General features: G+C 42.6%; 1 protein-coding gene across 1 annotated transcript in view; it reads left to right on the top strand.

The window, feature by feature from the left end:
- Positions 1-7,939, top strand: part of snx19b (sorting nexin 19b) — a 57,234-nt gene extending 49,295 nt beyond the window's left edge. Inside the window, 1 exon segment of the mRNA XM_049575479.1 lies at positions 250-7,939. Within this exon segment, the coding sequence (XP_049431436.1) occupies positions 250-373 (124 nt within the window). The 3' untranslated portion in view covers positions 374-7,939.
- The last annotated feature ends 7,558 nt before the right edge of the window (positions 7,940-15,497 follow it).

Raw genomic sequence — 15,497 nt, 5'->3', positions numbered from 1 at the left:
ACTTAATGTGTCAAACGACATGACAGATAGGACGTTGACACTGACAAAAATAACATGGTATTAATTTAGTTTTTCATAGCAAGGCTTCAAAGACTCCATGTGACTGCGATAACTCAAGCAGGTCGCAGAGCTCCAAATCTAACCGTGGGCCTCACACCAGCTATTTTATCAAAGCATCTCCTCACTAAATCTCACTCACATTAAGTCACTGAAGAAAAGATGCTGACGGCTGCTCCTTTGTTCCCTTAGACATCTGGTCTACTGCATATTTGATCTTCTGCTTGAGTTCCTGGTTCCTGAAATACCTGAGGAGGACTTCCAGAGGAGCCTGTTGCACACGCTGTCCAAGAACCCCGAGAAGCTGCTGGCATGAGGAGAAAACCCACAGGAACAACCCAGCTTCCATTTTCCATTATCCTAACTGATCAGTCACCACTGATGAATTGCTAAACAGCAGTGTGACAGCGAGGCTGCTCCTGTTCTACTAATCTTCTGCAATGAGAGTCTAAGTGAGTGTGTCTGGTGAGACTGAATATTCTGTGTCCCCACTACTCGTGAGGTCCCTCAGTCCTGTCTTTAATTACGTGTTGATGTGTTGACATGCGTGGGTCTTGAACATGGTGTCCTGTACACACACACACACACACACACACACACACACTTCTACACAAACTACATTTGAAGCAGCTTTGATTACATGAGAGCACCTGGTTTGTGTTTGATCTCAGAATGTGTCTGACGTGCCGTTCAGATCTAAACATGTGGCAAAGTCTCCTCCAATCTCCCCATCAGGCCTCTTCCTGCTCGCTAAACTCTGCGGCTTTGACTAAACTCACTTCAGATGGTCTTCACACTCTGCCCTCATCCCCTCTCGCAGGTTCAGGGTAGAAAAACCCACACCTGTTGCTCTACTCTGGAGAAGCAGGATTTGCTTTTCCCCCTAACTTAAATCTCAAAATGCTCCGTTGGGATTCAGCATCACTGTTTCTATTCTCCGTTGACCCATTCTTCAATATCCCACTGGCTCTGTATCGAGCTGCACATGTGATTCTGACATAATGTGAGCTCTACTCCTTAAATCTGAGACTTCCTGAGGGATCACATGTCTCTGGCAGTGACTTTTTTTAACCTGCAAATGTCCAGGTGTAGGAAAGGAACATACTGTAGTGTAGTGTGGTGAAGAGTTAGACGTAAGACATTTTACTGGCTTCGCAGATGCGTCACAGTTCCTTTAACAGGCCCCTCGGAGAATTATCTGTGCAGTTAATGTCTAAATCATACAAGAACCTGGCTCCACAGAAACAGGTATATGAAGGATTGAGGAAAGGCGTTAGTCAAGGTCCATTCGGCAACGTAAACAGTGAACTGCTGGAGTCTCACTTACTTTTGGTTGTATCTGTCCATGCTGTCAGCTCTCTAAAATGTCTGCTTCCACCCAAATACTATATACTTTAATATGTGGTGATCACAGCTTTTTAAAAATAGGTTCGAAAAATTTAAGAGCAGTGAGTCCAGAAGTAGGACTAGGCAATATATCGATATCATGTCAATAGTAGGGATGCACCAATTTTGAAATTCTGGGCCGATACAGATGATTTAAGGCTGCCCCCAAGAAGTCGACCAAACGTTAGTCAACTAGAAAGGTCATTAATCCGCAAACATGAAACTCTAGTAAGAGCTGTGCCTTGACTAGACCATGTGGGACTTTAATTTGAAAGGACAGACACAGGAAGTGTCCACGCTCAGCAGTCAGACAGGAGTCAGGTTAATCTCCAGGGCTGGTACCTGCGGTTATTCCACAGGCTAGTTAATAACATGTCGGGCAGGAAATCCAAAGTGTGGGATCATTTTGAGAAGGTGAAGGACGAACCCAAGGTGATATGTAAACTCATCTTCATTGGTCGACTACAAACATGACGTATCATCTGAAACATGGAAGTAGCTACATGCCCATTAGCCCACAGCGTCATTAACAGGCGGCTCGCTCAGTGTGTGACGTGCACTTGGAGATAAAATATAGGCCTATATTAATGAAGGTTCATTAGTACGGTTTGTATTTCTCTGTAATGTAGCACAGTGTTAACAATGTTACTGATACTATTCTTTCTCACACCTTCAACTCAAACCACCAAAATATATCATTTAATCATTACATTAATATCGTAAACATGCGGGCAACTAGTCGACTAATGGCCCTAAATGACGACTGTTGGTCGACTAGGAAAATTCTTAGTTTGGGGGGGCAGCCCTATGATGTTTAATTGATCCTTGCCACCTGATTAGCCAAATCAGACATATTCTGATGTCTATATAGTCAATGCTTTTTCCCTGGACCTCCACCTTTGCTGCCTGAGGACAGTGAAGTCGTGGAGTTCAATAGCTGTGGTCAGTCATCTGCTAGTCACATTAGCAACCATCTGAAGAGAGTTTAAGTGGTGTCACAACACAGTCTGCAGTCATTTCAAACATATTCTTGAAGGTTTTTGCATTTTGGAAATAGCGCCTTAGCGTCTTACTGCCTTCACGGTGACAACACAGCAGTCACCGCTTCTCTCCCAGCTGGACAGACATAGAACGGAAAACTGTTGTAGTGTTAATTTCACAACACAGATGATCCCCCTCATATCTTTACCACGGCGTAATGTCTTAACAAACTGTCTTAAAATTCTGCTTAGTTAATCTTCAGTTGCAGCTGGCCAGAATGATGATGTCATCCAGACTAAACCTTTTCTGGCATCTGAGAGTCCAAAATGTTCTGACTAAAATTTGGAGAACTAGTAATGTGAAGTTAAGACGGCATACCTTTGTAATTTATTTTTAGGAGGATGCAATGTAAATGGGCTTTATTAATACTCAGTATTTTCCCATTTGACATATATCCAATATGTCTCCTGTGACTAAATCTGCACATTCGGTTATGTCATGTGTGTTTGTGATGCCAAGTCTGATAAATGTTACATTCCATTGTGTAAGTAAAAAATGATGCTAATGTTACAATCATTCCAGTGTTTTGCACTCATGTCCTGGTTAAGTGGTCTTATCCTTGTCTTAAAGGGATCATTCAGTCTTTTTAAGTGGGGTTGAATGGAGTACTTACCCGCGGACAGTATATTACACACAGTAGATGTCAGTTGGCATGCCCCAAGTTTGGAGAAGCAGACGGGAGTCCGACACGGGAGCTAAGCGATGTACTGTTGTGGAGGGGTCAGCAGCAAAAGGTGTTCTGCCCACCTAAAAAAATCATTATCAGTTGCTATCACTGCTTTACCTTTCTGTCAGACATCGATTTCCATTGGTAAAATGAAGCCATTGTATCACTCTCTTCAAAGCCAGACTCCATTGTCAAAAACAGCGATTTAACATTGCTGAACACAGGAGCTGCTGGTCTACTGCTGCCTCGAACAGTTAGTTAGTTTGTGGTTTTGTGTGACTTTGGCATTTAAAACAGTTAGTTCGGATTCACCAAAGTCACACAATACCACAAATTAATTGACTGATTTAGGGATTCACCGAATATTCGGTAACCGAATATATTCGGCCGAGTATTGCAAAAAAACACACATTCAGTACTCGGTGGAATAAGTGAAAAGCAAGGCCGAATAATAGCGGCGTGTTTTGATAACGCAATCAAACAGTGTGTGGTGACGGACGGAGTAAAATGTCGGCAGTGTGGCGATATTTTACTCCGTCCGTCACCGCACTCGCATTTGTGACTAAAAATAGTTTTGTGCGAGCAAAATAAATCATTCAGCACGCTGTGTGAGTACAGATTTCAACCAGCAGCAGAAACGAAACAGCGAATCCCGCCGGCTGTGGGTTCAACGGGGTCACAGACACGGACAGGAATACGTATTCCTGTCAAATACAACGGCACATGATAACAGCTTACCGGCGACGGAGAAGTCCGGCTCCAGGTGAATAACTTGTTGTCATGACCCAAAAGTACCTGAACAACCGAGCTGTGGCAGCACACAGGTGTGGTGTGTCAGAGGAGAAACAAACTGTTCACATTTCTCTCTTTGTGTCAGTAACGGTCCACAAACCTCGCCGCACTTTAGGGACTGTTCTTTACTTGTCAGGGGAGGAGGGTGGCTGGTTGATTCTTATTTTATGTATTTATTTTATTTTAATCCCCCCTATGTTAATCACTTATTGATGCTGTTTTTGAAGTATGAATAAGTCAATAAGTAATTTATTCCATTGAAATATCATTGATGTATTATAGAAAAGTGATTTATCTTTTTATAAATGACAAAAGGCACATCTGCCTCATTTTCACTGTGGTGTCGTGATACTACTCAGAACCATGATATTTTCACTGGTATCGTATCGTGGGTCCCAATTTTGGTACCGTGACAACACTAATCTGGAGGGGGTTCATCTGCAAAAACTAATGAAAAACTAAACAACGGTATTCGGTACTCGGCCAAGTGTTTAATATTATTCGGCTTCGGCCACAGATTTTCATTTCGGTGCATCCCTAGACTGATTGAAGCAGCAGTAGACCAGCAGCTTCTGTGCTAAGTGTGCTAAAATTGCTGTTTTTGTCAATGGAGTCTGGTGGCTTTGAAGACAACACATTTTAAGTGGTTAAAACATCTTTTGTTGCTGACCCCCACCCACAGCAGTACATTACTTAGATTATGTGTCGGACTCCAGCCTGCTTCTCCAAATTGAGGGTGTGATGACTGACATCTATTGTGTGTAATATACTGTCTTTTGAAAACTACCCCATCCAACCCCACTTCAAAAAATCCAAATTATCCCTTTAAAATTTCCTTTTTTCTTTCCATTGTGTTAACTTGTGATTCACTGTATTTTGTAACCTATTTATTTGCCTGATTTACTAATTTATGACTTTCTGAGGTGTTCGTGCTGACAAACAGGAGCATCCTCGCTCATGAAGTGCTTTTAACTGGATTTTGCCTTATGAGTTTTGCAGCTGACCCTGCCTTAGTAGAAAATATGAAGCACCCAGTTCCAGCCCTCTGTAGTGAAACTGTTTGTCAGTTGTGTCAGATTGTGCCGAACGTTGAAGCTGTTACAGTTATTTGTTGTGAAGAGATTTTATTTTGCTGAAGGAATCCGCGTATGTGAAACAGAAATATGACACAGCACGTCTTGTCTTATCTACTGCTGCATATATTGCCACCGTGACATAAAATATTCGCAAATTATTTTCTTGCTTTAACAAGATCTTTATCATGTTTTAGAAACATGTTTTTCTTGTCATTACTTTGTCACTTTATCTTATGATACAAAACTACTCAAAATCAGTGTGTCTCATTAAAACAAGAAATGTTTCTTATCACATAACAGAACAAGAAAAAGATCCAGCCAATGACCAAAGAGCAGACAGTGTAGCCTACAATCAGTCAGGATTATTTTAGTGTGAGTGTTGGAGATATCGGCCGTAGAGATGTCTACCTTCTGTCCAGTATAATAGAACGAGATGGCACTCAGCTTGTGGTGCTCAAAACACCAAAAAAAATCATTTTAAAAACTCAACAGCAATGTCTCTTTCCAGAAATCATGACCTGGTTACTCAAAAAAATCCACAGACTGTTGTGAGCAGTTTTATGGAGAAACTATTTTCTTTCTACTGAGCTACACCTGCCAACCGTGTCAGACCGTATGGACTCTAACATGAGACAGACGTTCGGGTTGGTGTCAAAACCCAGCACTGACTTAACAACAACCCCCAACCTTAGGTAGATGCTGTGGTTGGGTTGAAGTCAAAAATCCAGTATTGGATAGATGTTAAAGTTTGGTTGGAAATGAAAATCAGGTTGATGTCAAAGCCCAGTGCTGGCTTGACTTTCAGTGCTGGATAGACAGTGCATTGTGGTTGAAATTCAAAAGAAGATATCCGTCTAACCCACGGTAGGGTTGACGTCAACTTTCCAACACTGTAAAAACGTTGAAATTTGGTCTAAAATGAAAATCGGGTTGATGTCAAAACCCAACGTTGGGTTGACATCAAGCTTCCAGCAATATACAGATGTTGAATTTTGGTTGAAAATTTATATAAATTTGAATGTCAAATCCAATGTTGGGTTGATGTTAACCTTCCTTTGATGTTAACCTTTTTTGTTTCAGTGAAATGTTGATTTTGTGTAATAGTGAAAAGGTTTTGAAGGGTATGATGTTATTGCACAAAACGTTACTTGTAAAAAAAAAAATAAAAAAAAAAAGCAGTATGTTCCAGCTGGCACTGGACGTCAGTGTGATGTCAGAAGTGTGTTGGACTCTAACACTGACAGACATTCCAGGTTGACGTCAAAACCCAAAGGTGGGTTGAAGCCAACATTCCAGCATTGGTTAGATGTTAAATTTTGGCTGGAAATGACGATGGGTTTACATCAGCCTTTAACACTGGTGGGATGTTGCATTGTGGTTAAATTTCAGAAGAAGATTTTAGTCAAAGCCCACGCTGGGTTGACATCAACCTTCCAATACTGGAAAGACGTTGAAATTTGGTCTGAAAGGAAAGTTGGGTTGAGGTCAAAACCCAACGATGGCTGACATCAGCCTCCAGCGTTGGACAGATGTTGCATTGTGGTTGGAATTTAAAATGTGAAACCCATCAAAGCCCAGCATTGGGTTTACATCAACCTTCCAGCATTGGATGGATGCTGAATTTTGGTTGTAAATGGCGATAGGGTTGGCATCAAACCCCAACGTTGGCTTGACATCAGCCTCAAACACTTGATAGATGTTGCATCATGGTAGAAACTCAGAAGAAGACAACCCACTGTTGGGTTGATGTCAACCTTCCAGCACCGGAAAGATGTTGAAATTTAGTCTGAAACTAAAATCTGGTTGACGTCAAAGCCCAATGCTGGGTTGACATCAAGCTTCCAACATTGGACAGACATTGAATTTTGGTTGAAAATTAATATAAATTTGAATGTCAGAACCCAACAATGGGTTGATATCAACCCTCCAGCATTAGATAGATGTTAAAATTTTGGTGGGAAATGAAAATCAGGCTGATGTCAAAGCCTAACGTTGGCTTGACATCAGCCTCCAGTATTGGATAGATGTTGCATCATGGTTGAAATTCAGAAGACAGCCCACTGTTGGGTTGATGTCAACCCTCCAGCACTGGAAAGACATCGAAATTTGATTTGAAATAAAAGTCGCTTAGACGTCAAAACCCAACGATCAGCTTCCAATGTTGGATAGAAGTGGCAGTGGGGTCGAAATTTAGAAAGTGATACCCATCAAAGCCCATCAACATGGGACATCAAACCTTCCAGCATTGAAAGGATGTTGGATTTTGGTTGAAAATTAACTTAAATTTAAATCTCACAACCCAACATTGGGTTGATGTCAGCCTTCCAACATTGGATTCTTTGTTTCAGTTAGACATTGATTTAAAGGTGCTGATATAACACAAGATGAAGGATGTGATGTTGTTGCACAAAATGTTCCTTGTAAAAAAAAAAGTGTTGTGTATTAATAATGAAAAATATGTTGTTATGACATTAACAGGATCTACTTAAAGCAAGACATGCTGCCGTACTTGTTTGCTTTATTCAGTAGTAGATATTAGACGTTACATTATTCATGAGAAAAACTGCACAGTGCTGTTTGTCTTTGGAACCAAATGTTAGTTAGAGCAGCCAGTGTTTTATAGACAGTGACGATATAGACGTTAAAGCTATTTGTGATAGAGAAGTGTATGACGTTGTACAACTGTAATCCTGTTCTCTGTCACCTTTGCTCTGTTTTCACCTTCCTCCTCTTCTTTTCTATCAGATCTGTGTCTGCTGTTTATCTAAACTGTCACTGTTAGCACATGTTAGCACGATGAATCTGTCTCCATCTGCTCGCACACACTGTGTCACAACCTTCTTCTCAGCATTTGCTGGTTGTTCCTGAGCATATTTGCAAAAACAATAAACTTCCCAAACATGAGTTATTAAATCTTCAACTGTTGTTCACACTCATTATTTTCTTGGCCTGAGGTGGGCGATACGCTTTACAAGAGGCTGGTGAGCTGCTCGCTTATCTTTTATGAGATTTCACTTTAAATTTAACCCAGGCATGTTTTAACTGTCTGGAGGTTCACCAGAAATGTACTCAGCCTCTTTGGGGTCATTTATGCATTCCATATTATGTTGTTTTTTTAAACTCCGTCGTATGGACATTTCACATTTGCTGTGCTCTATCGGCTCCCCAGCAATTTGCTATAGCCTGTAAACTTGTGGTTCACGTCCAACGACAACAGAAAGTGTGCAGATGAAAACCTTTTAATACTCCATAATAATAATCAGATCCTTTCCTTGGAACAGTTTCTGTTAAGCTCCACTGCTCTAACAACAAAGGGGGAGTCAGCGGGTGTTGGAGGGTGGCTCTGCATTGCAGAGAAATCCTCTTAAATCGGATTTACACATGAAACTGTAAGCAACACTTCGAATTAGTCAAGCTCTGAGGCATACAGAGGAATAAGTGTGATCAAAGATTAACTGAGATCACTTTTTGATAGAGCATTTGTGTTATTTAAGAATACGCACACGGAGTAAATTGGGTTATCGTTGTCCTGTTCTGACCTCTAGTACAGTCAGATTCATGACAGTCTCTCCTGAAGTCTCACTGCCTGGGACCTCGGCTGGGTGTGGCTTCTGAGCATCTCATTACTCACCTCCCAGCTGCTCTGCGTCAAGGTGATAGGCACCTACCTCTCCTGCAGTGTATATATACCTGGCCTTTCTCTCCATTCATCGCCAGTTCATTATTGTAACCACATGTGTGCCCGGCCAGACTCAGCCCTAACTCTTAATCGGCTCCGATCCTCTCCACCTGGACATCCACTGACTCCCCTGGCCTAGCCTTGTGTTCCTCTCATCCACACCCCTCCTTACTGCCTGTCTCTGGATAATAAACCAGTTAACTTGTACCCCTGTCTTTGGTCTGCATTGTGGGTTCAGGAAGGATCCTGCAGAGGCAAGGCAAGAGTCCCTCCTATCGTTCAGTGAACACACATTAGAACAGGTTAACGAGTGTCCCCAGGTGTGTGTCATTAACCCTCAGCAGACTGCGGAGGTTTCAGGGTACTGTGATCATTTTGGCACTCTTCATTTAAAAACTTTTATGTTTTATCTAAATCACGTTGTTTAAAAAGAACGTCATTATTCGTTAGTGGACACATTAGAAAGTGTAAATTATGAGGTTTCTGTCAATATTTTTTCATGCTTGCATGATAAAAACTCGTGGAGACATTAAATAAATGTCATATTTATCTAAATCCTGCTGAACTCTGCTGACGCAGGTTTCAGTGTAGAGGCCCCACTTTCACTTCCAGCAAATTGTGTGCAAAGCATTGTGGGGATTTTGTACCCGCTGAGGATCCACACATGCATCCTTGGAATTTCTCTGTAACAAGGGGCCTGTCCCATTATGCGCGCTTGATCACACTTACGCACTTGGACACTTGACGTGCACGTCCATGTGCTTAGTGTAAGTGTGCAAGTGTGTCCCATTTCTACAACGACCAAAAGTGCAGTGCGCTTGATTTGTACTTTACCCACACTTACGATAAGACTGCACTTGAGTGGTATTTGCCCACAATGCATCATTGCTGGTGAAGTCTGCCCACTAGAGTTCAGTGAGTCTGCCATCATCGGGATTTCGATTGAGATGCCGCCGAAGAAATTTCAATGTAAGAAAAATGTTTTATAAATTTAACTTTATATCATAGTCCTGTTCATATCATAGCATCATGATGATGCATGTTAGGAAGCTTTGTTAATGTGTCTGTGGTGCAGAAATTCACATCAAGCTTTGCCCTGGAATTATTTACTAACCATAGAATTTATCTGAAATAGGGACCACGGAACAAACGTTCCAATTCGGAAAACGATTACCTGTTTACCGGGGCTAAAAATACTTCAGCTGATGGATACAGGTGAGTAGTTTGCTCCGTCATTTCTTTTAATTGATGTCTTTATTTCGAACATGACAAATATTCTAAAACAGTAGTTAACTTATTTAATTCTTCCCCTTTTATTCACTAATTAATAACGGTTAACTTTCCTTTAGATATCCAACGTAGTGTTATATATGCCAGCATATTAACTGACTTTCTTAAATGCATGTAATAGAAATATCATGAATTGTTCATGTAACAACATGAAAATATATTCATATCCATATACATACATACATCAGCTCAACGTAAATCACAGCTGCAGATCCCTGCTGTTTATCCACACCTTTTTTCATCCCTACACGAAAATTATTTCTTTACACCCTTTTCTAAACTGGATCATGTTTGGACAATGTTTTTGTTCGTGGAGAATAACATCCAATGCGCAATGTAAGGGCCGTTGTCAAATCTGTCCCAATTTCGTTTAAATATCCCTGCGTACTTGGCCACTTAATACGTGCTTGAACACTAGGCAAATGTACGTTCTACGTGGCAAAACGTCACCAAAGTGTGTGCGTAATCAAGCGCACTCAGCCAAGTGTGGAAAAATGAGACAGCCCCTACGACTCAGTCCTTCGTGAAATTCGGAGGGATCCATGACAATGCAACAGTCCTATGGCGGGGATCAGTGATGTAGCGTCCTTGAAATGCAGCTGTGAGGATCCTTCCTTGACTTTGAGAAACACCCTTTGTGTCTGTCTCATTCTCATGACGCAGTATCTCAAGAAGGCCTTAAGGGACTTTCCTCAAACTTGGCACAAACGTCCACTCGGACTCAAGAATGAATTGATTGTGGTGGTTGAAGGTCACTGGGATCTCACGAAATATGTCATAACTCAAGAATTCTTACGCTAATTTTGACAAAACTTCACACAAATGTCTAATGGGAGAAAATGATGAAGTGATGACATTTTATATCCAAAAGGTCAAAGGTCAACTTCACTGTGACATCATAATGTTCTGCAGAAACACTCTTTTGGCCATTACTCAGTGTCATATCTCAGGAACAGAGGAGATATTTGGTCAGATACTGAATTGGTGACTCTAATCTTGAAACTGTGCTGATTGTGTAGATCTTCTGTGTGTGAAGCATCCATGTTTTCACTGACATGGATGTAAACTATAGGTGCAACTTGACAGGTTTGTGGAGGCATACGTCCACTTGATGGTAATTTAAAAAAAAAGACGATCCCATCAGCCTCAGATGTGCTTGTGCTGTAAATGTTAGAACTAACCTCAGATGGTGAACATGGTAAACACTATACTTGCACGTTAGCATTGCCATTATAAGCATGATAGCCCCCTGAGTGAGTCCTCATAGTGTAGAGAACAAAGTGCTAAAAAGAGCAGCAGTGCCAGTAAAGCCTCTGTGTAGTGGATGAGCCTCAATTCCTGGAAAGCTATTCAGAGAGCTGTGTCGCTGCATGAATGGGACGTGACCCCCCAGAGCAACAATGATATCTATTAGGACAGATGCAAGTAGTTTTACACACTTGACGGCCATGTTCTCCCTGCACTTTTATCGTTAGGGAGGATAAGCCTCTAAAGCATCAGCCGACACTAAATGTTGCTTCGGTGGTTTGGGAAGCCACTACTCAGTAGCTTTGGGACCTCTGGGATCCATAACTGCCTTTAAATGATGAAATGCTGTAATTCTCCAAAACAATATTGGGCAATTAAATGAATAACTGCAATATCCAATGAAAATGAAATTTCATTACGAGATTCCCAGACTGTTTTAATGTGATTGTGGTTCAGGAGGCGCCTCGTGTCATCATGGGTGACACAGACTGAGTGACATCAGCACCGTCCCCTCTTTCATGTGCAGTCAAGACATTCACAGGGACAGAGCATGAGGAAGAAGACATATGCACATCACCTCTGGATCACTGGTATGTTGCTCTGCATTGACTTTGCACTGACAGTGGCGGCAGGGCCTCGGCTGAGCGCTCTTTGTGTTTCAGGAGTATTTGGGTCGAAGCCAGGGCCACCGCCATCCCACCCACATGACCAGACAGACTCACAGTGTCGTTGTAGCAACTGCAACCAGAGGACAAGGAGGGGGCGGTGCTGCTGACATGGTCTAGACAAAGTCACAGGTTGCTATGGTGACAAACCATCCCAGTTTAGCATCTTCATTACTAATACCTTCCTGTAAGAGATCATCTCAGAATAGAACCTAAGTGGGAAACATATTGAAGACTTGTATGCAAGTTGAAGAAATGCTCATTTGCTGAAATTCAACTGACGCACAAATAAAAAATCACATTCAACAGTAAAAATACTGATTCTTCTCTAGTTTGGTCTTCTGCTAGTGTCACTACTGGTAGCATGAGGCCGTACCTGCAGCCCAATCAGGCTGCACAGGTAGTCCAGCTCCTCCAGGATGGCACATCCATACCTGAAGGTTTGCTGTGTCTCCCAGCACAGTCTCAAGAGCGTAGGAGATACTCGGAGACATGAGGAGAGCTGGACAGGGCTGTAGAAGGGCATCAACCCAGCAGCAGGACCGGTATCTGCTCCTTTGTGTGAGGAGGAACAGGAGGAGCACTGCCAGAGCCCTACAACATGACCTCCAGCAGGCTACTGGTGTGCATATTTCTGACCACACTGTCAGAAACAGACTCCATGAGGGTGGCATGAGGGCCCCACGTCCTCTAGTGGGACCTGTGCTCACAGCCCAGCACCCTGCAGCTCTATCAGCATTTGCCAGAGAACCAGAACTGGCAGGTCCGCCACTGGCCACAGATGAGAGCAGGTTCACACTGAGCACATGTGACAGACCATGTTTCAACAAATTTTAAAAGCATTCATGATTTCTGTTATTTGATATACTATCACTGTGTTGTTGAATGGCATTACATTTGGCAAAGAGCGCATTAGGACTTGTTTAGGACTCAAAACTTAAAGTTAATGACGTGGGACTTTTGAGTCTTGACTAGGGACTTGAGTGCAAAGGCTTGAGACGTACTTGTGACTTGCTCCCACCTCTGTTCAGGAGTAAAGCAGTTACAGATGTGAGCATAGATAAGGAGAATATACCCAGTAACTGGGTGGAGATCATGTTCCAAAATGAGCAACAGGCCGGCTTTCTCATAACATATACAGGAATGTACCAAGAGCTCCCAGAAACACAGGGTACGTTGGGAATCGGCCATGAGACCCGTCAGGTGCAGCCCTCTGGGAGTAAGGTAGATTCAGGTTGATGTGTTGTTGTATCGGGATTATGAGAGGCCAGCAGCTCTGTATACTTAGCACCGCAAATGATAAACAATCAAACACGAATCCCGTCAATAACCACTGACTTAAAAGAATCACATCAACAGAGAACAAGCAGTGGTGTCACTTGGATACCTCCATCCTGTTCCACACCACAGAGTTAATCAGCCGTGTTTGCTGCAGCAGCCACTCGGCCTCCTGGCTGCCAGCATGTAGCCACAGTTTTTGTGGGCAGTAAATGCATTAAAAGCTTTGTTTCACATCAGCATCAGTCTGCAGCGCAGGCTAATTTACATGAAAACCACATGTTCTTCGTCCTCGACAGGTTATGCAATCTCCTCTCATCACCCTCCCCTCACACACACACACACACACACACACACAAATGCATCCGTCCCTAGTTGTTTTCCACCTCCGTTCTCTGTCTAACTCTTGTTTTCTTTCCTTTCTTACATAATAAAATGCAGACACACACACACACAGGCCTGCAGCTCTGAGGACATACATGTCCGAGTAGACTGCCCTTCAAAGGACAAAACCTGAGACACAACCCCAAAAGGTATTTTCACTGACATTCAACAGTTTCGTCTATTTCTGGACACCTTATTACCTCAAAATATGCCACTAGGAGACATTTGGAGTCGTTCCCCTGACAGCCTCCCAATGGTTTTAACCATAGACTATAAAAATAATGGTCGTAGCTACCGTGACGTCATCCACTGGTTTGTGGACTCCTGATCTGAAACCTCAAATTTGTCATTTTGGCTGCTGCCATCTTGGTCTTTTTCAAAGCCAGAAGTGACCATATTCGGACGAGAGGTTGGAGCTGTGGATGTGACCAAGAAGCTGTGGACACTATCAGCAGACGGCTTGTCACTCAAGGTGGCCTCGCCCTTAAATTTGCATTACTTTATGCGTTTATAAACATAAACGGGTACGTTATTAAAAAATCCACCCCCTTACAGTTGTCATAAATGTCGAAATTAGCTATGGAAACAAAAAACTTTTTCGTACCAGGCTGCAAACATGTTTATTTCAGTTGTAAATTTGGGCATTTTAATATGAAGGTCTATGGGGATTGACTCGCTCTTGGAGCCAGCCTCAAGTGGCCGTTAAAGGTAGGCAGTTTTTTCACTTTTCGCATTGGCTTCATTTTTCAGCCTCAGAGGTTGTCCCTTGTTGTGTACCTGAGGTCACAACAAAGGTTGTGTTTAAAGATAGGTGTGGGCTGATTTAGAGTGATCTCATCCCAAGACAGTCTCTAGTTTTTGCTTCAAATGTCAAAACCAAGTGGCAACCTCAGGTGCTAAAAATGAAGCCAAAAACTCACCTGAGGCTGGCTCCAAGAGCGAGTCAATCCCCATAGACCCTATCTGTCTATCCGACCCTTTCCCCTAGGTCTACGGGGATTGAATCATCCTTGGAGCCAGCCTCAAGTGACCTTTCAAAGAAGTGCAGTTTTTGGCTTCATTTTTAGCCCTGGAGGTTGCCGCTTGGTTTTAACATTTGAAACAAAAACTAGAGACCATCTTGGGATGGGATCATGCCGCCTCAGCCCAAACCTATCTTTAAACTCAGCCTTCGTTGTGTAATCAGGAACACACTAAGCAACAACCTATCAGGCTGAAAAATGAAGCCAATGCGGAAGTGCCAAAAACTGCAGTTCGCTGAATGGCCACTTGAGGCTGGCTCCAAAACAGAGTCAATCCCCATAGACCACCATTTTAACATGTCCAACGTTACAGCAGAAATAAACGTTTAGTGCCTGGTACAAAAAAAACTGTTCTGTCTTTATAGCTAAAATCAACAGTCATGACAACTGTATGGGGGTGAATTTTTTGTGACGGTCCAAAGTATAGGCTAGTATATTTGAAGGCAGGGCTGCTTTGGGTGACTGGTGGTCTGTGAGGCATCACCACAGTCTGTGAGTCAGATCCACCCCTCATTCAAATATGGTCACCTCTGGCTACAAAAAACCCCAGCACAAGATGGCAACGGATGCAATGCCAAAATTGAGGCTTCAAAACAGCAGCCCACAATAAGCAGCTACGTCACAGTAGCTACATCCATTCTCTCTGCGATCAATGCTACACACCTACAAACTTTTAAGACTGCATCTTGCACAGCTGTGACCCTATAAGGTCGATGCAATCTGCCCACAGTCATATAAATACCTGGCAAAACCTCTTCTGAGGTAGTTCCTGCTACAATTAGTGTCTCCAGGACCACATTTAGCCATGATACACACACACACACACACTCACAAGGTAAAAACAATACCAGCCCCGCTGTCGTGGCTGGTAATCATCTCGGGATGATGTGGCCGGCCAGAACAAACAGCTCA

This window comes from Epinephelus fuscoguttatus, linkage group LG5 (genome assembly GCF_011397635.1).
Source record: "Epinephelus fuscoguttatus linkage group LG5, E.fuscoguttatus.final_Chr_v1".
Taxonomy (NCBI): Eukaryota; Metazoa; Chordata; class Actinopteri; order Perciformes; family Serranidae; genus Epinephelus; species Epinephelus fuscoguttatus.
The sequence above is the reverse complement of the archived record's forward strand: the minus strand, read 5'-3'. Positions and strand labels throughout refer to the sequence as shown.